Source organism: Eptatretus burgeri, chromosome 4 (assembly GCF_056783735.1).
Source record: "Eptatretus burgeri isolate ZD-2024b chromosome 4, Ebu_testis_v1, whole genome shotgun sequence".
Lineage (NCBI taxonomy): Eukaryota > Metazoa > Chordata > Myxini > Myxiniformes > Myxinidae > Eptatretus > Eptatretus burgeri.
In genome coordinates, this window is record NC_140964.1 from 80,724,202 (window position 1) to 80,748,620 (window position 24,419).

A 24,419-nucleotide genomic window follows, 5' to 3' on the forward strand; every position below is an offset into this window, starting at 1 on the left:
AAATTGTGTGTGTAGTTTCGGAGACAGCAAATACCTAGTTTGGGGGTCAAACCCCCCCCCCACCCATAGACCCCTTAATGAGTGGATATTTTGATATGGTGGACATGCTTTGTTAGATCACAGGTGACGAATGTTGTGGTCAAATTCCATCGAAATTGTGTGTGTAGTTTCGGAGGAGACAGCAAGTACCCATTTTGGGGGTCAACCCCCCCCCACCTGAAGATCCTTTGATGAGTGCAGATTTTGATGCGGTCAATAAACCTTCGTTTGGCATCCAATATGAAGCTTGTAGCCTAGTTTCATCAAAATCAGGTGTTTGGTTCAAGCGATAATGACTGAAGTGTTTACGGACTGACTGACGAAAGTCCAGGTGAGCTGAAAACAAACAACCACAGGAGGTACAATGGTGTACAAAATTATATTATGCACTTTGCTGATTTGGAGTGCAAGACTGTGTTAATGATTCTGCAGGTATAAGTTCCTCTTCCATTCAGGAAATGAAAAGGTTCAAGTATTGACTGGGTTTCCCCAAAAACAGAGCTTTGGGAGAACTGAAAAAGTGATGGGGTGAGAAAAACAAACAAACAAAAAAAAAACTAAAATGACTGTAGTTTCGCTCTGGACGGGTCAATCTTAACAATATACCACTCATAATGTCTGTCTATGTACCCTCTATCTAAATCAAGAAGGTTTATGTAAAATATTTCATAATGTAGGTCACCAGAGGTCAAAAGGTCACCAATTTTAGGAGTTGCCCAAAATATACCATAGGGCAAGTCATGTTGCTCGAATAAAAGTAACAAATCACTCAATGGTGATTTAAACACTTGGAATACATATTTTAGAGGTCTTCAGATGATTCTAAGGTGACATTATTGAGTTGCTTTTGCAAAATTGTATTTCAGAGCAATTGATTTTGAACCATTTGTTGTAGATACCTAAAATCCAAGGTTTCATGGATAGGGGAAGTACTTTTTAAGCTTTAACTGTTCTAAAAGACTTTGCCAGTGATGTATCTCATGAGACACGAGATGATGCCATGTCTAATGCTTCATGCATTCGCATTATTCCCCTTTTCCAACAGTACTGTGCCTTCCTCAAGAATGACAATGGCAGCCTATCAGCATTTTGGATATCTTATCGAGATATGGTCGAGGTTGTGCTTGGTTTGTTGCGGGCAACAAGAGAAGGGGATTGGCTTTTACACCTGGCCTCAATCAGAGACATGATCCCATGGTGTTTCACGTATGACCGTTTAAACTATGCCAGATATTTGACATTCTACTATGCGCAAATGTCGTCGTTAGATATTCATCATCCTGAAATGTATGAATACTTCATGAGCGGAGGATTTTCTGTTCAAATAGGAGCTGATAATCCGTTTGGCAAAATACCAGTGGACCAAACAATTGAAGAAACAATAAATAAGGATACCCAGACGTCAGGTGGAACAAGAGGCTGTAGCTTAAACCCAGGTGCAATTCGTCGTTATTACGTAAATGCCGAATACCACAGCATGTTTCTTCATCACCTAAGAGAAATGTTAGGAACTCGTTCCTCCACTGCGAGTCATCCGGATTTGCAGAAAAAGAGAATTGAAAAAGACGAGTTAGCCGTCCAATCACTCACTGATCTTATTCAGAACTCAAATAAATCCCTACAGATCAGAAGAGGACTCTCTCGTGAACATTTCTACCGGCGCATTGGCCCCAGCGGATGTTGAGAAGGACCTTTTCACTGCTCAAAGCATTGGCAAAAAGGCATACCAGAAGTTCAAGACTGATCGTCTTGAAAAGGAGGCACCGGATGCTGTAGATTTCCATGCAACTATTAAGAAGCAAAAGCTAAAGACATTTGCAAATGTTTGTACAAAAAAGTGCAATGCAAAGGGAAAGAGGTTATCCTACGAGCAGATCGCAATCTTTTTTCCAGAATGATTGTTATCGCACAAGGTCGTGAGCTGGACATGCAGGAGGTTCTGTCTCATCCACGAGGCCCATTCCCACGGGCGTTGGCAAATCAAGATTGGTCGCTAAGGAAGACTGAAAAAGCAGCACTTATCAAGAAAATTGGGGAAAGCGTACCTCCTGTAGAAACCCTCCCACAGAACTCAGCATGCATTATCGATGGCATGAGCATTGTGCAGAAGTTAAATGTGAAAAATAGCACATTTGCTGAGGTTTCAACGTCTGTCCTGAAAGTTGTCTTGAGGGTAGGTGCGATGAGTCAACGAATAGATGTTGTATTTGATGTGTATATAATAAGGAAAGCTCCATCAAGAACGCAGAAAGGCTCAAAAGGGGCTCAGGCAGCGGCATCAAATTCAGCAGCATTGCGCCAGGTCACAAAATAAAAAAAATGGAGGAACTTCTTATCAGAAGCTGACAATAAGACAAGACTTATTGAGTTTCTGGTTGCAGATTATAAAACTGAAAACAAGAGGAGCCTGATTAAAGACAAAGTTCTTCTTGTGACATGTGGCATAAGATGTGACAAGATATTGATCGGTGGTAGTTGTGAAATGGGTGAACTTGAGTCCTCTCAAGAAGAAGCAGACACACGATTAATACTTCATGCGAAGCATGCCGCTGACACTGGATATCAAACTGTAATTGTTATTTCTGAGGACACAGATGTATTTGTGCTACTACTTTCCTTTGCAAAGGACATTCCGGCTACCTTGTACCAAAAGAGGGGAACAAAGACACGTACTCAATTTGTGGACATTTCCCTACTCAGGTTATCCCTTGGAGATGAACTATGTGGTGCACTTCTCGGCTTTCATGCTTACACTGGATGTGACACTAAGTTATTTTGTTGGGCGAGGAAAAACAGGACCACTGGACAAAATGCGATCAAACGGTGAATTCCAATGTGCCTTCTCCAACCTTGGAAGTGCATGGGAGATATCAGATCAAATGTTTGATACCTTGCAACATTTCACATGTCTCATGTATGCATCGTCCACAAAAACTGTGCAGGTAAATCAACTCCGATACGAGGTGTTCTTTGCCAAAAGAGGGGAAATAGAGTCAAACCTTCTTCAACCTTGTAAAGATAGTCTAACAAAGCATGACCTCCATGCCAATTAACAGACAGTAATTTGGAAGCGAAGCCTGGAGACAAAATCAGTAATTCCTGATCCAGAGGGAAATGGATGGGTAAAAGATGAAAGCAGTTCAATTGCCATCGACTGGATGGCCGGAACTCCGGCACCTGAAGCTGTGTCCGGCACCTGAAGCTGTGTTGGAAATGATGGCCTGCCAGTGCAAACGAGTTTGCAAAAAGGGAGAGTGTGGCTGCATAGACAATGGGTTGAAATGTACGCCGATGTGCAAATTACAAACTTGCAAAAACCAGTGAAATGAGGAGGATGAACTAGAGATGACAGTTGATATTGAATCAGATTGTGATGATGATGATGATGAAGATTGAGAACTCAAATTACTGAGGTTACTTTCCAAGCCCTCAACATTACCTAAAGACATCTAAAATATAATTTCTGGAAGTTGATATTACTTTTTGTTCATTTTTACAACTTTGTTTTCATAGAATAAGTTGTGCTAAAGAGGATTTTGGCAGCCTCTAAAATTGTGACCTTTTGACCTCTGGTGACCAACATATGGACATAATTTGCATAATCTACTGTGATTATGATAGAGAGTACGTATAGACATACAATTTGAGTGGTAGATTATCAAATTTGCCCTATACACTCCAAAGCTACCAATTATTATGGTTTCCCCTACCCCTGAAACCCTGGATTTTAGGCATTTACAAGAAACGGTTCAAAATCAATTGCTCTGAAATAACGTTTTGCAAAGGCAACTCAATAATGTCCCCTGAGAATCATCTGAAGACCTCTAAGATATGCATTCCAAGTGTTTAAATCACCATTGGGTGATTTGTTACTTTATTCTAGCAACATGACTTGCCCTATGGTCAATTTTGGGCAACCCCTAAAATTGGTGACCTTCATAATGAAATATTTTACATAAACCTTCTTGATTTAGATAGAGGGTACATAGAAAGACATTATGAGTGGTATATTGTTAAGATTGACCCGTCCAGAGCGAAACTACAGTCATTTTAGTTTCCCCGACGCCCAAATTTTAGTCTTCAAAATATAGCGGTAGGGTGATGTTTGAGAGGTGAAAACTACCAGAAAGTTGCCAATTTCACACTGCTATCACCTCAATTCCTCATCTGTAGGTCCTAAACTATCAAAAAAACATAGTGAGCCTTCGCCACCAGAGATGGTACCGATGGGTCAAATTTTCAGGTTTAGCCCATGGACTATATTGCCAACCTTTGTTTTTTTTGTATCCATGCTCTCTCCTTTTAAATGCCGAGAATGTCAAGCAAGGAAGCAACACGTAGCATTTGAAAATTATTTGGGAAGATTAGTTGAACCGCTGATCTCCTGAATTCAAAGCAGACACACTAACCATTACATCAACGAGTCTGGTTAAAGCGGATTTGTATTTGCACATTTCTTGTGAAAAGAACTAATATTTGCCATCTTGCAGGCAGATGTGAGGCAGCAAAGGAGTGAAGAGTGAAGGACAGAAAAGTGGTCAAAACTCTCGGGGTTAAGGATAGAAGAGAACTGGACAAAGTTGTCGTATAAACAGGAATTGCTGCTGTTGCAGCAGAACAGAATCGAGAGCATCAGAGCAGTATCTCCTCGTAACTCTTACGTTTGTTTTTAAAGGACGCACACCTTGTTTAAAAGGTCACTTAAAAATATCTCTTCATCATGATCCGATTGTAAATTGCCTTCAAAGCTGCAAAACTGCCATAACTTTTGGGTAAACTTGATTCACTGTGAAAAAAAAAGAAAGAAATCACTGAAGCCTCATACTGAATGTTTGTATATGCTCACAGTTTGGTTGTTCGTAATCAACTTTTGATAATCAAACCTTTGAAAATATGGAAGTGACAAAACTAGCCCAACTGGATTGTCACGCCACACTGGTTAGCCTTGCCCGCTCGAGAAAGGATAGGACTGGTATGTCATACTGGGGACATCGGGTCACAGGAATCTAAACAGAAGATTGTTTTTAAAACAAAATTTAATGTTGGGTCATTCCTGGTGGAACCCTTGTCATCTTCCAACTTTTCTTTAGGTGGGGAGGGTAGGGATTTGCAATGGCTCACCATCGGCTTCACTCGAGTTTGGAGTTATAACAGTGTTAGGGTTGGGTTTGAAAGTAGGGGAGTCGTGGTTGAAACCCGAACGATATCCAGGTTCCTCCTGATGACTCCATCTTTGGGTTCCTTCTTGGTCTTCTGTTTCATTATGTTTGTACATTATCCTGTGCAGAATGTGCTTCCCCATTCACGGATCTCTGGTAGATTGTACATGTTGCTGCATTTGAGCTTGGGGAGCAACTGCTGAAATCTATATCCGGGTTCTTCCTGACATCTTTGTTCATTGTTTCTTTCACACTTCTTTCTACTTTTTTCACAGTTCTCTTTATTCATTGCAATTCTTGCTTTTTCTTCTCTTTCGTCTTTTACTCTCCATTGCTCTCTTTCTTCATCTATCTCTCAAAGGAGAAGTGAATTCTTGCAGAAACTTTTCTGCAAGGCCCACTTGGCTGCACCTGGATGGGTTTGAGGGTAGTGGAGTATCAGCTGAAACCCGAATCCTATCCAAGTTCCTCCTGATGACATAATCTTTGCTCTTTTCTTCTTCAGGTTCCTTCTTGGTCTTCCGTTTGATCAGGAGGTTGTACCATCGCGATTAATTTCCCCAGGGTTCGCTTGGCCGAGCCTGATTAAACAGGGAAAAACTGAAGGCTGCAGATCTCATTAAAGTGTCTGTACATGGGAAACCGAAGAAAAGATCTGTTCGGCTTTCTTGGTGGACAGTCCCTATGGACAACCCGTCACTAAATTAGCGATCTTCCAAGTGGAGGATTTGATCATATATTATTATCAATGCTGACTCTCAATATCATTATTTTAAATGTCACTCCTCATCAACATCTAAATATCACTACAAATCATAATCAATATCAAAATATCACTATGAATCAAAATCAATATCTATTCATCAATATCTAAACATCACTATGAATCATAATCAAAATCTAAATATCACCACTAATCAATATCTAAATATCACTATGAATCATAATCAAAATCTAAATATCGCTACTAATCAAAATCAATATCTAAATATCACCACTAATCAATATCTAAATATCACTATGAATCATAATCAAAATCTAAATATTGCTACTAATCAAAATCAATATCTAAATATCACCAGTAATCAATATCTAAATATCACTATGAATATTAATCAATATCTAAACATCACTATGAATCATAATCAAAATATCACTATGAATCATAATCAAAATCTAAATATCGCTACTAATCAATATCTAAACATCACGATAAATATTAATCAATATCTAAACATCACTATGAATCATAATCAAAATCTAAATATTGCTACTAATCAAAATCAATATCTAAATATCACCACTAATCAATATCTAAATATCACTATGAATCATAATCAAAATCTAAATAATCGCTACAAATCAAAATCAATATCTAAATATCACTATGAATATTAATCAATATCTAAACATCACTATGAATCATAATCAAAATCTAAATATCGCTACTAATCGAAATCAATATCAAAATATCACCACTAATCAATATCAATACTATTTACATCAAAATTTGCCAAACGAGGAATTGCCTTCAAGTATGACAACTCACGTCCACAGGCACTTATCGTCATTATTGGGAATACAAGTAATGTCGGCCACTTGTTAAACGATGTCCTCAGCAGACATCTGTTCAAAACACAAACAGACACAGACACAGACACAGACACAGACACAGACACAGACACAGACACAGACACAGACACACTCTGTGACCCCGACCCCAAACCCCTCTTGTATGTACCAGGGTAGTGTAACACTCATCCCTTTCCTTGTTATATCTTTCCAAAGTTCTTTCCTTTCCTTTCTCTCCCCACTCTTTACTATAAGGGACTTCCACTCAATTCTCTTCCTTCACTCCGTTCGATATCCATCTTACTCGGTGTGTACGTAATAAATGGACGCCCCCTTTAAATCCCACATCCCTTGAACCACCCGTTGCCCCCGAGCAGCGAACGACGTCGGTGCAATGTCGCTGCGACGTGAACACCACGAAGTCACAAACAAAACCTTGGAGATGAAATTGCACAGAAACATTTTGTTTAAAGTGTTTAAGTGTTTAAGTGTCCCCGAGTTTCAGGAGCTCAGGACAGGTGAGCTCGGCATCTCGTAGGACAGGCCGAACCGGGGGGGATCTCCGCAGGTGTTTGGGGAACGTGCACGGCTCACCTGTACGGCGCGTGCTCTGCTCGCCCGTCCGCCGGTAATGGCGACCCCTCTTGGTCTTGCTGCTCGGCATGTTCCCGTCCACGGTGCTCAGGGACGCGAGCACGTTCCTTGGGGGGAAGGCGAGTTCGTCCGCCGAACCGTGCACGTTCATGGGCCACGACCGCGGTCTACAGGCCTCACTGGGATCGACCACGTGTCGACAGCGGGTTGGTCCGAGACCCGTCGTCTTGCCGGGGGTTCCACTCCCATCGGGCTCGTCGTCCGCGACGCGGCTCAGCAGGTCTTCGGTCGAGCACGACACCCCTCGGTGGTAGTACCCGGGATGGAGGTACGGTGCACGTCTCCGCTTTCCGTGCCTCACGGCCGGCACGGGCTGAACCGGTCGCTGTGTCGGGGCGGTGGGCGACCCGGGTTGCCTAGGAGACGGTGGACCGTCAACGACCACCCGCCGCCTCGCGTCGTTTCGTCCATCGCTCACCTCTTCTAACCTCTTGCTGAGGAACATCACCAAGAACTCCTCATGGCGAAGTTGCTGCTGAAGCTCCCGCACGGACTCCTCGCGGCGGTCCAGTTCATCCCGAAGGTCTTGGAGCGTGACCGGTTCGGACAGGGCCAAGACGGGCGCAGGGAAGCTTGGGAAGTACTCCAGCCATGCCTGTTGGAGTTCGGCGTTCATGGTCATCCGCAACACCTGCACAACTCAACTTTACCTCTTCCTGGGTCTCGGACGTCATGGACGGCACGATAACTCTGAAGTGTGAGTCGTGAAGGCGAGTGGAAACCTTGTTTCGGTACTCTGAGTCTGCACGGACAAAGGGAATTGTGTTATCTGCGGAATAACATCGGAAACAATGGCCGAGATCGTGTGTTCACGAAAAAACGAAGTTGTCGAAGCGTGAGAAACCGCCTGAGCCTCGGGGTTGGCGGTTTCAACCGCAATCCGTGGATTCCGCCTCGCCGATTCGCGAAGAACAGCCCGATGAGCGTCCGAGGCGCGCGCGCGCTTTGTACCTTCGGAGCCCTTTCCGAGTTTGGGCAGGGTCAGCGGCTTCCGCCACGCCGATTCGCGACGAACAGCTCGAACGTCCGAGGCGCGCGCGCTTTGTACCTTCGGAGCCCTTTCCGAGTTTGGGCAGTCAGTAGGGGGGAGCTGCATGTCGGAGCACAGCATCTTTGAGATTTGGGACGTAAAGTTGGCTGTGCCGTTTGCATTCGGCTGTGTTCCATCAGCTTGTTGAGCGCTCGCCAAGTGGCTTAAGCACTCAAGCAAGCATTCCAACGAAACGGTTAAGGAACGGCTGGCTTGGCAAGCGACAGCAAGCTGATTACCTCCGCCATTGAAAGTGCACTGAGGTTGTGTTTTCACCCCTGTTTGTCTGTCTATCTGAAAAGCTGTGGACGGATTCGGCCGAAACTTGGCGAACAGGCCGGGTGTGTGACAAGGACCAAATGATTCGATTTTAGTTCAGGTCCGGATCCAGATGCAGCCGATCAGTGGGATACAAAACGTAAACTGTTCAGCCTGATGGAGGTGTGCGGAGGTGTGCGGAGGTGTGCGCTCCACCGAGTGTCCTCGTGACTAATGGAACATCCACACGTCATGGACGTAAAAAAGGCATCAAACATCTTTTCGAAAATTGTAGGTCATGCTTTGTTTCTTCCATGGAGACCCAAAAAGTGTGTGTGTGTGTGTGTGTGTGTGTGTGTGTGTGTGTGTGTGTGTGTGTGTGTGTGTGTGTGTGTGTGTGTGTGTGTGTGTGTGTGTGTGTGTGTGTGTGTGTGTGTGTGTGTGTGTGTGTGTGTTTTTCCAGACGTAAGCAACACGTGGCTGAAGGTTGCATCATCAGCTGGGTCGACACAGCTATGGTGCTGAGTGCCCCCTGTTGGTGAGAAAATTAATTAGTAATTTGGTCAGGATGCTGGTGATGGCTTGCCTCATCGTCATGAAGAACACCGTGGGATAAATGCTGGCATATCAGAGACACGGTTTAACATCTGAGGGACGGGGCACTCTGTGGTGCAACGGCCTGCCCGCAAAAGCACCAATCCAACAGTTTATCGTCAGGTCAGCAATCAAACCCAGCACAAAGGGAGGTGACGTCACTGTCCTTGCACTATTCCGTCAAATTCCTGGCATTCAGGAACCCCAACGTGAACCTCATGACGTCAAAACCCAAATCGTCATCACATTTGTTTCAAATGTCATGTGCTCGTGTTTGTACCTGTTTTTGGTCATGAATGGTGATCATAGCAGCCACGATGCTCCCCAATGAAGAAAATTTACAAAATTTCGCACTTTTATAATATCGATCCATCATTGCTACAATGGTGTTTCAGTGATTTACAGTCTTGTCAACGCAGTGCAAACATTATTTTGGTTTCCGTTATTTTAATGGCCAGTGTGACCACTCCTTGGCTTTTTCACAAGATCTTGGCTATTTGTTGTTCACCTTGGCGTCTTGGTTTCCTAGAGGTTTTCTTGGTGTTTAGGTTTTCTATTATCATCGCTTTTCCGATACCTTGTGAAGTCTTGGCTTTTTTCATTGGCTTACCTTGGCATTTATGAAAATGAGGAGTGGTCACACTGTTAATGACTACAGTATCAAATTCAGAAATCTTCATAATAATGATTACAAAACTGTTATCCTTTTTCACCTGAAAAATTATACCAAAAGATCTGCCACAAAGACGAGACAAAGAGCAATGAGAGATTGCAGACCCTCACCAGGACTTTTTTTGTGTGGTGTGTGGTGTTTGTGGACTTTTTTTGTGTGTTTTTTTGTGTACTGGTGTTACGTAATTAATAAGTCACATAATTAGAAACTGCTACTTTTTAACTGCTGGCAGTGATGACCGGGAACAAAGACGTCACGCTTTGATGCAACCTCGCTTTGATCGGACACTTGACCCTGACCCATGACGTTTTTCATTATTTAATTGAATTCAGAAAGGGATTAAAATAAATTCAATTCAATTCAAATCAAATGGAAGACCAAATAGGTACAGTCCTGCATTGGAGTAATCAGAAGGAACCTGAACAAGCAAAAAGCAAAGATGAAATCATCAGGAATCTGGATAGGATTCACATTTCAACTGCTACTCCTCCACCCTCAAACCCATCCAGGCACAGCCAAAAATATCCAGGCACAGCCAAGTGAGCCTTATTCAAAAAAAAAAAATTTTTTTTTTGAAAAAAACTCAAAAAGAACCCAAATCAATAATAAATAAATAATTCTGGCTGCCACACCATGTGTCCGATCAAGTTGAAATTTAAAACACTAGTACGTGCCCATAAAAAATATATATAATATTCAAACCGCGAGAAAGAAACAACAACCACACAGGCCGTTTCTTCGCTCTCGCGTGCCCGTCCGTGCGTGGCCCAGAAGTTCGCATATCGCATTTACGATTATTCGCAATTTAGTTTTAATGGCCAATTATTCAATTAGCGCCAACGTATTTTGCCTTTTCGCAATGTCTTCGCAAGGAAAAACAAAAAGAGAAAAGAGAAAAAAAAAATTACTTTCTGGTTCGGAGCATACCAGCTCACTCTGATGTTACCGAAATTTATACAGCATCTAATATGAAAACGATCATAACTTGGGGCATTGTGTTTATCTATAAATGCGCATAAGAAATCGAGAAATTATTAGAATACACGAAGTCATCACTATCCGGAAGCCCGTACGTTGTAACCTGAAATGGGGAATGCGGCTGAGGTTCCCTTCCCCCATCGGCCACGCCCACGCAACAACGTGTCTTGTCATTGGTTGGTAAATAAAGCCATAACTTGGGAGGCACTTGTCCAATTAATATCAAACCTTGAAAAGGCACATCCTCAGGTCCTCAGCAATATACAGTATCTGGCAAGTTTCAATTAGATCGGACCAGTGGTTGTCGAGAAACAGCGGTCTCACACACACACACACACACACACACACACACACACACACACACACACACACACACACACACACACACACACACACACACACACACACACACACACACACACACACACACACACTGCTAGAATTATGGATAGATGCATTCCCCATCACTACGAGATCATAATTGTGAAGTTTCACATCGATTGATTTAGTGGTCCCAGAGAAAACATTATTTAATACTTTTCTTCAATCCAATATGGCTGCCAAACAATGTAACCGAGCAATTATTCCCAAACAAACTTGTACACCCAAGACTTGGAGAACATTTGTGTGAAGTTTCTCCGAGATCTGTCTAGCCATCCTGGAGAAGAAGATTTTTTTTATAGGTTTTAGGGTAAATCCAATATGGCTGCCAAATCATGTGACCTAAGATGTCATATGTCTGAACCCTTTGTTCCTCATGGATAGGCAGTCATCCGTGTAAAGTTTCGCCTCGATCTGTTCAGCCACTTCAAAGAAGATTTTCGAAGGTTTGTTTTTTTTGAAAACAATATGGCTGCCGAATCACGTAACCGATGACATCAAATGTTTTTTTCTGTGGACCATTTTATCCATCGATGACCGTCAAAAAATTTCACACTGATCAGATGTAGTGTTCTACATTTGCAATTATGACATCAAAAAAAATCACACATTCCCCATGAGGAGTACGACTGTTTTCACTTTGCCCGTTTTGTGTCCATTGATCCTTTGCCTCTGATTCTCTTCTTCTCTGCGCTTTCATACCTATATTTCCCAAATTAAATTGAAAGGTATGTTCCAAACCAAGAGCTGAACAAAAGACCATGAGGAACACATGAGACATTGAGATACTGACTGCCAAACAGGGTTTGATAGAGTACAAAAGATAAACGTTGAAAACAGGTTTTTGACAAGAAATGGCAGAAAGCTGCTTTTGTAATGAGAAGAGTGGAATGGAACAAATGGAGTCAGTTATCTATTTAAAAAAAATTAATAAATAATGGAACAATCTATATATAACAAAGCAATTGTACACGAGTATGAATGTCTATCCGCTCTTCACCCATTGGTTGGACAGCTGACCAAACGTCACCCACAATTGTAACCTGAAATACTTTACCTAAAGTGCCCAAAGGACCCAAAAGACCCCAAGAACGGAAGAAACCCAAAAGACCCTGAAGACCCAAAAGACCCAAAAGACCTAAGATAAGAACCAAAATATCCCAAAGACCCAAAATAACTAAAATAACACCCCAAAATACCTCAAAGACCTTTAATTACCCAAAATACCCCAAAGAATCAAAAGACCCCAAGGACCCAAAATACCCCCAAAGACTTTTAAATACCAAAAATGCCCCAAAGACCCAGAAGACTCAAAAGACTGAAAATACCTTGAAGATCCAAAAAAACCAAAAAAACCCCACAAGACCCCAAGGATCCAAAAGACCCTGAGGAACCAAAACACCCAAAAGACCTTGAGTACTGAAAAGATCTCGAACACCCAAAGTATCCAGAAAACCCAAAAGACCTAGAGGACCCAAAAGACGCAGGGCATCCAAAAGACCCTGATGACACAAAATACCCAGAGGACACAAAATACCAAGAGGACGCAAAAGATACAATGGGACTATCACGGACCCATGGAAATTCTGCATCACGTAAAATGTGACTTCAGGTTCCGACCCACCCACCCACATACAATCCCATGTCCTTAACCTCCCTCCCAACTCTGACCTCTCTGCCACCCCCTACCACCACACCCAAACTCTGTGCCCTCCTCCCCCCTTTTTCAAATCCTCAAACCCCCTAACCAAATGTCCTCAACCCTCTTAAAAGCCTCAAACCCCTTGATCTTGATCCAAACTGTCCCCTCTCTTCCCTCCCTCCCCCAAGCCAACTGTCATCCCCTCCCCCTCTCTTCTTCAAGTCCTCAACTACCCCAAACCCCCAAGTACTCAATCCCCCTTCCAACCTCAAAACCTCAATTCCCTCCTCCCCCCCCCTTCCCAACATTTCAATCTCCCTCTTCCAACTCCATGCACCCTCACCTCCAACTCTCTGTCCTCTCTTCCCCATTTCTTCATGTTCTTAATGTGAAACAAACACACAAAGAACTTTGGCGCATGAGAAGGCCATTCGGCCTATCATGCTTGCATTGTTCCTGTTCCCGTTGGTTATGAACAACGTTAAAAGTAAATAATTAATGTATATGAGTGTTTTTGTCTTTGCCGGTGGTCTTGGTGGGAGGTGGGAGGGATGCAAATTATCGATGTAAATGTGTATCGTCTAGCACCACCTCCAGGTGGAGGAGGGTATTACAAGTCACCATTTACAGGACAGTATTCCTGTCCCCACGTTTTCCAGTGCAGTTAGGTGTTTTGAATTATAAGCAGTGAGTATGTTTTTACTTCATGCACATAACTTCATGGGTTTTTGGGGGTTTTTTTGCCTACATAGAGTTGTCAGTTGCCTGTACACCAGCCAAATAAAGGTATGTGTCAGAAGAATGCGTTGCATGCTTGGAACAAGATTGCCCATAGGGCAGGTACTCTGCTCGTAGACCCAAAAGAAAAAGGAGCAAGAGTGAAGACTAAAAAGGGTGAGATGGAAATAACTACCAATTACTAATTATTCATCACATTTCAGGAAATTGAGCTCCACTGCTCCAACCTCTCTCAACACAAGGAAATAAATTCATCTCTCAGTATGCATTTCCCCTTATGCCATGTGATTGAACACCAATTGAAGTTCTTTTCATCAACCTTTGTTGGTCTTGTATTTCAAATCGTGGCATTGTTGTTTTAAGAATGAAGAACTAGTTCTGCATCAGCAGACAGGTAGAACAATGGATGGAACAGACAAGACGTTGAATGAATATCCTAACTGCCATGGAAAGTAAGGTGACGTTTCGAGAATCAACCCTTCATTGGAGGAAAATAAGCATCTGTTTCATCCTTCCAGCCTTCACTCTCTTGTTCCGATGAAGGATCAACACCTGAAACGTCAGCTGCTCTATGCTTTCCACAGGGGTCATCATACCTTGATTGACGTCATGGTGATTTCATCCATGAGTGTAGTTTGGCCCAGAAGCTCACCTCCGTTTTGTTTGTTTGTTTGTTTGTTTTTCAGTATCTTAAGCTCATAGTGGAGCTGCCACACACATCTCATACACATGGGACATACAGAAGAATACAAGACAACACAGGACTCTGAGACAACACCAAAACAGCCACTGAGCTTGGGGGAAATGCCGTCACTTCCCCATGCACTGTGGGTACCAACGACGTCAACAATGGCACCACCTTTCTCACCGCACTCAGCAGGGCATTTCCTAAGTAAGAATTTCCTACTTTCCATGGAAGTCAACCTATGGGGATTAACAGTGCTCTTATCCTTTTAAATGCTGAGCGTCAAGCAAGGAGGCGGCACGTACCATTTTAAAAGTCTTTGGTACGACTCGGCGGGGATGTGAACCGCCCACACTCGGAGCAGACGCTCTAACCATTACACGACCGAATCTGGTGGCTTAGTTGTTGTCAAGGTCACATGTTGGGATAAGGCAGCGTTGTTCGGTTTATTTCCTTTTTCCCCATTCCAGACAAGATGGCTCTGGAAGTGCATGAGCCTTTTAAACAAAATGCAAAATACCTAGAGTAGTCTCATTAGGAGGAAGAATCTTAAGTAATAAATTTATCTAAAATTGATAGCCAAGTAAATAATAAGTTTGGTGGTGTTTTTTTGCTATAACTAGTTTTGATTCCACAGAAAAATCAGCAAAATTGTCATGAGGGCTAAGCGTATTTTGGTAAAGAATAGGAGGTAAAAGCCTTCAGCCCGTTTGCAGAAGGATGCCAACAACTGGTGTACCTCAGCCTATCATTGCGCCACGAATAATGAATGTACAGTACTTTGACCTTCACATGGGATGCAGAAGATCCAGCTCAGAACGGTGAGCCACATGCGATGGAACTTTGTCTTTATGCACGAAGTAACTGATGAATGCCGAGGGAGAGGGCTCAGAAAAGGATGCCCAACGCAATACTTTCCTCTGGCAACCAGTTTTGATATATGATCTGCCCAAAATTTGTCAAAGCTTGGGAACACTCAAAGACGGAAAATAGACATACCTGGGTTGAAAGTCATGCTCGAGTTGGTGTACCGGTTTTTGATTCCAAGTCAACAGGTACAGGTAAACACCACCTATTGCATAGGTTAGGAACTGTGCACGTAGTGGTGCCTTCAACAAAATAGTGAATGAGGCTTTCCAATGATGGAAAACGTTTATTCAAAATGCTATGCACTTGAGCTAATTCACAATGCTACGGGTCCCACCTTCTAAGTTTGAAGAATAGTTCACATCCTTCCAAACATATTCTTTAGGTGAGATAAAAACCGCTGTAACAAAACTTCATCAACAAATAGTTGTTGTTTCTTTTAAACATTTTATATACAAAATGTTTTACAGTACATACGATAACTACAAAAAAAAAAAGCCAAAGATTTTTGCAACTTCATGGAGTAATTAAAAATGAAGAAGAAACTGAAGACACGAACACAATTCAAGCACACAATTAAAATGCCAAATGCAATTGGGTGCACTTGGAAAGAGCTCATTCCACTGTTGTAGCGTGACGCTCGTCGAGCATTTTCACCATGCAGGTGCTGTATTTGCCAACCTTCTCATGCGCCTGCAGGTTATAAAACAAAACAAAAAATAGAAATTGTTGGCGAATAGTGAGGAAATATTGGTTATGCATAAAACGAAGAGAGAAAACATTCATGTACGTGGGACCTAAATGAACAAATCAATGTGCATGTTTTGTGCTTTTACTTTGTGCTCAAACAGTCACATGTTTCCACAGACTGTGAAAGATTGAAGATTAAAAAATAATAATTAATCCCTCGAGGGCTTACCGCGTATTCCTGTCCTGGTCGCGGATCTTTTTCTCCATTTCTGCATCAGTGAGGGTTTCCAGGAAGGGGCACCAAGCATCGGCGTCGCCCGCGTTTCGGATAGCGATCTCCACAGTGGGTAAGGGGTTTTCACTGCATACGTGCACGCATGGACAGGTGAACACAGAAACTTCGCTCGAGGGATATGACAGGTTATCGATGATACGTGTCCTCTCTTTTCAGTAAAATGTAATATTTTGTCCTACCACTCCTGGTGACCAGTCTCTTCCATGGATAATATTTCCCAACAAGATCATCACTTCTCTCCAAGGACTTTTGCACCCCCACCCCACCCCCCCAAACAAACAAACAAACAAACAAACACACGTTAGCATTCCCCCCCCCAAAAAAAAATTCATAACCAACATAACCGTGATACCTAAAAGCATAGGTGCGCTGGTGCCAACTGAGTTGACCACGGATGCTGTATGCAATGGTAGTGACAAACTCTCCCCCAAGGCCCAGCTCCGAGCATAATTTGAGTGCAAACTTCTCGGGTGAGTTCTCCTTCTCAGACATGTCCCACTCAAACTGGTCTACCAGGGAGATGTTGCCAACATGAATGTTGAGCTGCAAAAGAACAGAGAGAAAAAAAAAAATCAAAGGTAATCATTGACGGTGAAACCTTTAAATAAAAAAATTATTCCTTGTAGAAAACTGATGTTTGTTGAATTGCAACAAAATGTCATGGTTGAGCTCTGCAAGCACGTGATCGAGGACTGGCACGACTGGACCCTTGCCCTTGAATTGTTCAGTTTGGGTTCAAATCCCGATCCAGCTATAAAAACTCTCATCCTGGTGTTTTGCAGGTAAGGTAAGGCGTGGCATCAATGCGTGTGCCGTCCGTTGGAAAGACGTCAAGCTGGGTGTCCTGTATGCCAGCACTGCGATTGTTGATTGATGTTAAAGATCCCAAGGTGGCTTTTGTGAAGAGTAAGTGAGTTATTGCCAGCACTATGAACAAAATACGAATGTCTACCCTCACTGACTGCTGGGAAGGCAACAGAAAACCACCCAACGCAACCAATCAGCAAAACCTTTGCAAAAAGACCGCTTTAGCAGCACCGACACCCTGTCAGGAGTAGAGTACACCGATCATGATGAAGGCATTAATCTCGTGGTTGAATAAATAAACATTGATATTGAAGATGCAGTTTTAAAATCGTCAATCCACCCGATTTATCAATCATGAAATACACTGATCGAGTACATGAGAAGTCTAAATGTTAAATTGTGCATCCAGATCAGATATATACAGTGCCTTCAGAAAGTATTCACACACCCCTCGACTCTTTCATATTTTGTTGAGTTACAGCCTGAATTTAAAATGGATTACATTTAAATTTTGTCACCGAGCTACATAAAATAACCCCCATAATGACAAAGTGAAAACACGTTTTTTGAACTTTTTTACAAATTAATGAAAAAAAAAGAAAATCTGAAATGTCTTGCATCAATAATTATTCAACCTCTATGCTATAGCACTTCAAATTGAGCTCAGGTGCATTCAATATCCTTTGATCGTAGTTACGCGAGGCCTCCGTGCCTCAGGGCGAGTGGCAGACAATTAAAACGATCACTTTAAACTTTTCTATCTATTGGTAACCAGGTGACACCAGCACACGACATGAAACAGAAGGATATTGAAAATGCAATTTATTTAATTCCCACTGTCGACGATTCAAGCGCTACTATCATTCAATAAGAATTCAATCACAATGATTCATCACCAGCACTCAATAACTGTAAAATTTCCCACAGGAATACCGATCAATTTCAATGCTTATTCAACTCCCCAAAAGTTACATGCCTATGTTTCAATGCAGTTTTGAATCTTCCCACAACTCTTCGGGAGGCAACTTTATATTCATGCGTTTTCAATTCAACACTTTTGCAGGATACGTGCTGTGAATCAGTCATTATGGTGCACTTTCGAAGCAAGTGTGAAGGCTCCGGACAGCATACGGATGCTCACAACGTGCAGTTTGTGACAGGCCAGCCGTGTGTGGTGAGCGAGTCCCGTGGGTCAATTTCCTCGCAGTTAAGAGATCACGTTGCACCCCGGCTGTGCCGTGCTGTGAGAATGAGGGTGGGATGACCGTGACGTGAGATGCCCAGAGGAGTTGTCGGCGTGGAATGTCTGCGTGGATGACACCCACAGAGAGTTGCGTTGGTTCCTCGTGAACTCAACCAGTCAGCAGGCAGGAAGGACCCACACCCGTGAATCTCTGGTGCACCTCTCAAATCCTCCTCCTCTCGAACGCTCACCACTTCACATTATAATGTAATGACACATGGTCAACCCCAAAACCAGGTGACAGTCTGAATTCCAACACTGACCAAAAAAACTTGACTATTGGCTCCAAGCATTGTGTTCCACAACAAATTTTTCACCTACTCCATTTCCCTCCAATGTTGGAGTATAGCTGTCATTTTATTCGAACATTGTAGCTTCAATAAAAAATCATCCTCAAAGTTCTGTTGACAACATCACGGTGTCGAGATGCCACTGACGCATCCAGCTGTCTGCACACGTATCCTTTCAACCAACAGCTGCAATACTTATTAAATTCAAGTTGCCTTTTACACAGAACACCTTAGCATTTCCAATGATATAGGATTCGTACTAATCTGTAACATCTTTGAGATGTCTACAGCTTCATTGGAGTCCACCTGTGGCCAATTTAATTGATTGGACATGATTTATAAAGAAACACCTTTCTATGTGAGGTCCCACAGTTGACAGTGCATGTCAGAGCAGAAACTCTACCATGAAATCCAAAGACCTGTCCGAAGAACTACGAGATATAATTGTGAGGAGGCATAGATCTGGAAAGGATACAAAACAATTTATAGAGTGTCGAAAATTCCCAAGAGCACAGTGAGCTCCATCCTTAGGAAATGGAAAGAATAAATAACTACCCACACTTCCTACAACTGCCCATCTGACCAAACTGAGCAATCGGACAAGACGGACCTTGGTCAGGGAGGTGACAAGGAACCCGATGACCACTCTGACAGAATTACAGAGTTCCTCGGCTGAGGTGGGAGAACCTGCCAGAACAACAGTCTCTGTAGCAGTTCACAAATCTAGGCTTTGTGGGAGAGTTGTCAGACAGAAGCCACTCTTGAGAAAAAGGCACATGACATGTCTGGAGTTTGCAAAAAGGCATGTGAAAGACTGAGAGCATGAAGCAAAAGATTCTGTGGTCTGATGAGACGAATATTGGACTTTTTGGCTTGAATGCAAAGCGCAACGTCTAGCGGAAACCGAGCACAGCTCATCACCCATCTAACACCATCCCTACCATGAAGCATGTTTGTGGCAGCATCATGCAATGCGGATGCTTTTCAGTGGCAGGGACTGGGAGACTTCTAAGGATAGAGGGAGCAATGAATGGAGCCAAATACAGGAAAAACCTTGAGGAGAACCTGCTTCAGAGTGCAAAAGACCTTGTACTGCGGCAAAGATTTACGTTTCAACAGCAGAATGACTCCAACCACACAGCCAAAGCAACACCGGAATGGCTTCACAACAAGAACGTGTTTGTCCTTGAGTGGCCCAGCCAAAACCCAGACTTGAATCCCATTGATAATAATCTGTGGAAAGACTTGAAGATTGCTGTTCGCCGACGCTCCCCATCCAACTTGACAGAGCTTGAGCAAACCTGCAAGGAAGAATGGGAGAAAATCCCCAAATCCAGATGTGCAAAGCTGATAGACATACCCAAGAATACTTGAAGGTGTAATCGCTGCCAAAGGCACTTCCACAAAGTATTGACTCAGGGGACTGAACACTTATTGACACGAGACATTTCATATTTTCATTTTTAATTAATACTAGACAACCCATGGACCCGTTGGGTTCCCGTTGTGAGAGTGCTTGATGAAAAAAAAAATTTTTTAAGAGAAAAAAAAAAAGATAGCTTCAGCGAACGATACCACTGAGGTTGTTTGCATTGATCAAATTCTCCAAAAGAGGACTTGACTGAATCAGGAATTGATTTTTTAATAATTTTTTTCATTGCCTGAATTGAACGAAACTTGATAATGCACACTGCAGAAGAATCGTGAGTAAGGTGGCCCTGAAATTTTTGCACTATCCTGTACCGTTTTGGCTGTATTTCGAGAACATACATACATATAAGACGAGAGTTTTAGTAATATATAGATAGATGTAAAGATGTTTAAAAACATGTTTTCACTTTGTCGTTGTGGGGTATTTTGTGTAGATCGGTGACAAAACTTTTTAATCATTTTAAAATTTAATCCATTTTTCATTCAGGCTGTAACACAACAAAACATGACAAAAGTCGAGGGGTGTGAATACTTTCTGAAGGCACTGTAGTTGGTCAATGTTCGACCCAAACTGAAAGTACATACACAACGTCCCCAAAGTAAAGGAGATCCGAAAAGGATGTTGATTTTTACATCAGGTTTGCATTGGAAGAGCCAACACTTAATATATAATGGATAACCTGAAGGAAAGCATTACCAATTTTAATGCAAGTCATTAAAGGTAAGACAAGTCGATGCATGTAAAAAAAAAAAACTTTACAAATGAAACGACAACAAAAAAATGGTTTGTCTCTTTTGTATCCTGTTGGTCACATTTTCAGAGAGGCCTCATTTGATTTGGGACTTCAAGCAGCAACACAAGTTTCATTGATTTCCAGTGACAAACACTATTTTCGGTAGCATAATCATTTTGGCACCGTGATGAAGTGTTCATTGTGTTTACCAATAAACCAAATGCACACGAGCAGCCTTCGGTTGGGGTGACATGGATGATTTATTCCTTGAGCGTGCTGCAGAAAATTTGTGTCATTCGTCGTGGTGGAGCACCGACAGCAAGGCTGACACGACCATGGCTTCCCTAAACAAGGTGGATATCTCGTCGCCCCTCGAATAACGGTGAGCACGACCAGCGTTCTCGTTGTTGAAATGCAAATCAAATAATCTCTGAGGTTCACATCATCTACGGTAGCTAAATATGTCACTGCAGCCTCCTTGGATCCAAGGTTATTCCTCAGATTGACAATAACAATATCAAAGGCCATGGAAAATGGAGAATAATCAAGCAATTGGCATTTTGTTGGTGAAAGGACACGAAGCCCACATTGTGGCCCACATTGTGAACTTGAATTGCTGCCAGCATTGCACTGTTTTGTTCTGTTTTAATACGTTATTAATGAGTTCATAAAGTGACAAACTGCCTCATCAGGCTATAAATGTTTTCAATTGTAAACATGACCAATGTGATCCACTGCCTACTGTGGAACCATTCCCAATGTAAAGCCAGTAGGCCCACGGCCCAACTCCGGCAGGCTGGCAGGCCCAGGAGAGTCATACCCAAGGCTCTTAAAATGGTACATGCTGCTTCCTCACTTGATGCTCAGCATCGGCATAGATGGCATGTCAGAGAATTACAGATCGCAGATAAACCGTGTGCCGTGTGGGTCGACATCACATGGAGTGAAAGAGGGGGAGGTAGGAAGAAAAACTTCTCCCTAAAAGTGCCCTTCTTAACTAGAAAGTAAATCTGTTTGTAGAATTGCAACTAAATGTCATGGTTTGACTGCACCAACGGCATCCATTGTGATCTGGTTTGTTTCTCTCCACAATGTCACCAGCTGTTTGTATATGGTCAAGTGAGGTGTTGTACGGTGTGTCTGCATGAATGTGTGTGAAAGCTCTTCTTTGAGCATTAGAAGCTGAAGTAGAAAAAGGTCTCAGTAGAAAGAAAACTACAAGGGCACTCTTTGACGTTGCCAAATATGCCTCTGCCCACATTATACATACTTGTACCAAGTTTAATTTAAATCCCTGAACCCACATTCAAAATAAATAATTCTGCTTGCCAGACCATGCGTCCGATCAGGTTGAAATTTAAAACATATTGTGGCCGCAACATTTAAACATGTTGCGGCCGGTGGACGAATGAGAAGACCACTAGGAGGGGAAAGCTATCTCGGGTTCCCATCAGACTCCCCGGAATCGCAGGCCATCGCACACGGATAACTCTGACGCAGCGGATCGTTAACAGACCATGAACGCCAATAACTCAACCACGTGACTTCGGGTCCTCCGTCCAATATCGGTTACCTAAAAATAATCACGTGACCTAATTACCAGCGGACACACCCTCAGTATGCCTTGTCCGAACTGGGTCACCTTACCGGATCAGATGCAGCCGAGCGACGCTGCCAAGGACGTACCGGCTAAAAGGAACAGATCATTGGGAATAAAGTCCTGGCTAGGCTAGGATACAGACGATGCTAGATCAATTAAAGAAAAGACAAAAACGAGCTGGGAACATTTCTACAAAAGCATTCATTACAGGCAGGCAAGGAAAAATATGGGGCACAGTGAATATATTTATTGTTGTGTGTAAGCAAGGATAGAAAGAAATGTGTGGTGCGACAACAAAACAAGCAACTTACTAAAGCAGACCTATGATTCCGATATAATTTTTCTGCACTCTTAACTTAAGCGAAGACAGGCCCCATGACACACGACACACGACACACGACACACGACACACGACACACGACACACGACACACGACACACGACACACACACACACTGAAAAAGAGTTAATCTCAAGAAAGGAGAGAAGATGAGGCGAACTGTCTCGAAATACCTTGCACGGTTGACTGACCGTGCTACTCAGTACGTTTTGGGGGACGCTCCACCGAGTGATCCCAGTTCGTGGGTTGGCGCGTTGTCTCCTGATTGATTACGATGTCGGCGCAACGCGTGCACCGATCCAGTGAAAGGGCGAGGCCGTCTGGCATGAGGAAGGGCGGTAGGTGGAGCCAGGTGGGTGGGTCGAGTCAGCGGCAAGAAGCATGTGGGTGGGAGGTGGAAGGGCGAAGTCAGCTGCGAGGGAGTGGAGATTCCAGAGAGGGCGGAGATCAAGAGGGAGTGGGCGGAATGGTAGACGGGACTTGGATCAATCTTTGCATATGCCTGCTGCTCCGCAAGACCAGGCAAAGATGATGAGGATGACCACAACCACGACGGCGACTACTACTCCCATGGCCTCGCGATCCGCCCTTTATAGATCCAGTGATGCAGTGCGGGGTGCCGCCCTGAAGCGATGCATCGTCACCCGAATCGGGCGCTCCAATTGGGCCCCGGCCATCGCACGGCCCGGCCGCCTCAGCTGGAAATGGCCTTATTGTACATCAGGCGAGAGATCGCGGAGCTGTGAAATTGTCTCGCTCCGAACCCCGTGATATGAATCGCCTTGCACCGAACTTCCGGGCCGAACTCCCCGGCGTGCTGTGCGGCCTGGATCGTTCGGACCGCATGGCGACCGGCCGAGGGCCACGCCAGCCACGCATACCCGACTGGGCACCCCCGGCGCACCAAAGCCATGATCAATATGCCTGCCTCGTCCGGACGCCATGCGGTCCGAGCGATCCAGGCCGCACAGCACGCCCCTGCTTGGTGGCGGCCGCGACGGCGAGCGAAGACCAACGGTAAGATGTTATTGTAAACCCATGCACAGACCCGAATAGAGATGTGCGCTATTCGTGCCCCATACTGTGCGATGGATTGAAGGAAAGGATTGGATATAATTAGTGTTGAAAAGAGCGCGCCGCGTGCGTCCTGTACGGCTTTGGGATTTAACGTATGGTTCTACTATCCCCTTTGACACCGCATCTTGCAGCGAAGGATTTTTCCATCGTGTAGGTTGTGCTTCCTTTGGTCTCTGCGACGCCGCATTCTTATTGTGGAGGATGTTGCTGTGGTTTTCAGAAGCGGCCGTCTGGGTGCGGTGCCTGCTTTGATTTATTTCAGGAATAAGAGGAAAAGAGTTGGAATGAAGATAGAGATATAATCAGGCCTAACTATGAGACCCACACAACGTACTTCATCCTGTTTGACCCATTAGACATGAGGGAAAGGTCTAACTGCACGTTTATTAATGAAATAACTATCTGGGGACCACTGTATGAAAGATGCCATTGCCTTAGAGGCATACGGTTTTGAGAACCACAACAATATATTCCCCATGGCTAATCATTTACACAAATAAATGTCAATGTGTGTCTCCTCCATAACTCCAAAACCATGAAAGCTCGCAGGCTGAAATTTTGCGTGCATACATACAAAGGGAACTCCAAGGAAGTGTACGAGTGAAAATTGGGTGTTTGGGTTCTTTATAACACCCCTTTTGAA

The 24,419-nt window shown here is 43.4% G+C and overlaps 2 protein-coding genes across 6 annotated transcripts in view; both read right to left on the reverse strand.

The window, feature by feature from the left end:
* LOC147028498 (active breakpoint cluster region-related protein-like) overlaps window positions 1-8,383 on the reverse strand; it is a 148,821-nt gene extending 140,438 nt beyond the window's left edge. For 2 of the 5 annotated variants that reach the window (XR_015057588.1, XM_085878931.1), the window contains exon 1: window positions 7,365-8,371. Coding sequence is in view for 4 of the 5 variants with exons in the window: in XM_085878931.1 (XP_085735057.1) it covers window positions 7,365-8,046 (682 nt within the window). In the remaining variant the exon portion in view is untranslated. Of the gene's footprint in view, window positions 1-7,364 lie in introns of all 5 variants that reach the window. The other 3 variants (XM_085878932.1, XM_085878933.1, XM_085878935.1) reach the window with 3 other exon arrangements.
* A 7,153-nt stretch (window positions 8,384-15,536) lies between these two features.
* The window catches only part of SMARCB1 (SWI/SNF related BAF chromatin remodeling complex subunit B1), a 46,530-nt gene continuing 37,647 nt past the window's right edge, over window positions 15,537-24,419 (reverse strand). Inside the window, exons 7-9 of the mRNA XM_085878943.1 lie at window positions 16,608-16,798; window positions 16,190-16,321; window positions 15,537-15,963 (exon numbers count right to left, since the gene is read on the reverse strand). Of these exons, the coding sequence (XP_085735069.1) occupies window positions 15,924-15,963; window positions 16,190-16,321; window positions 16,608-16,798 (363 nt within the window). The 3' untranslated portion in view covers window positions 15,537-15,923. The remainder of the gene's footprint in view (window positions 15,964-16,189; window positions 16,322-16,607; window positions 16,799-24,419) is intronic.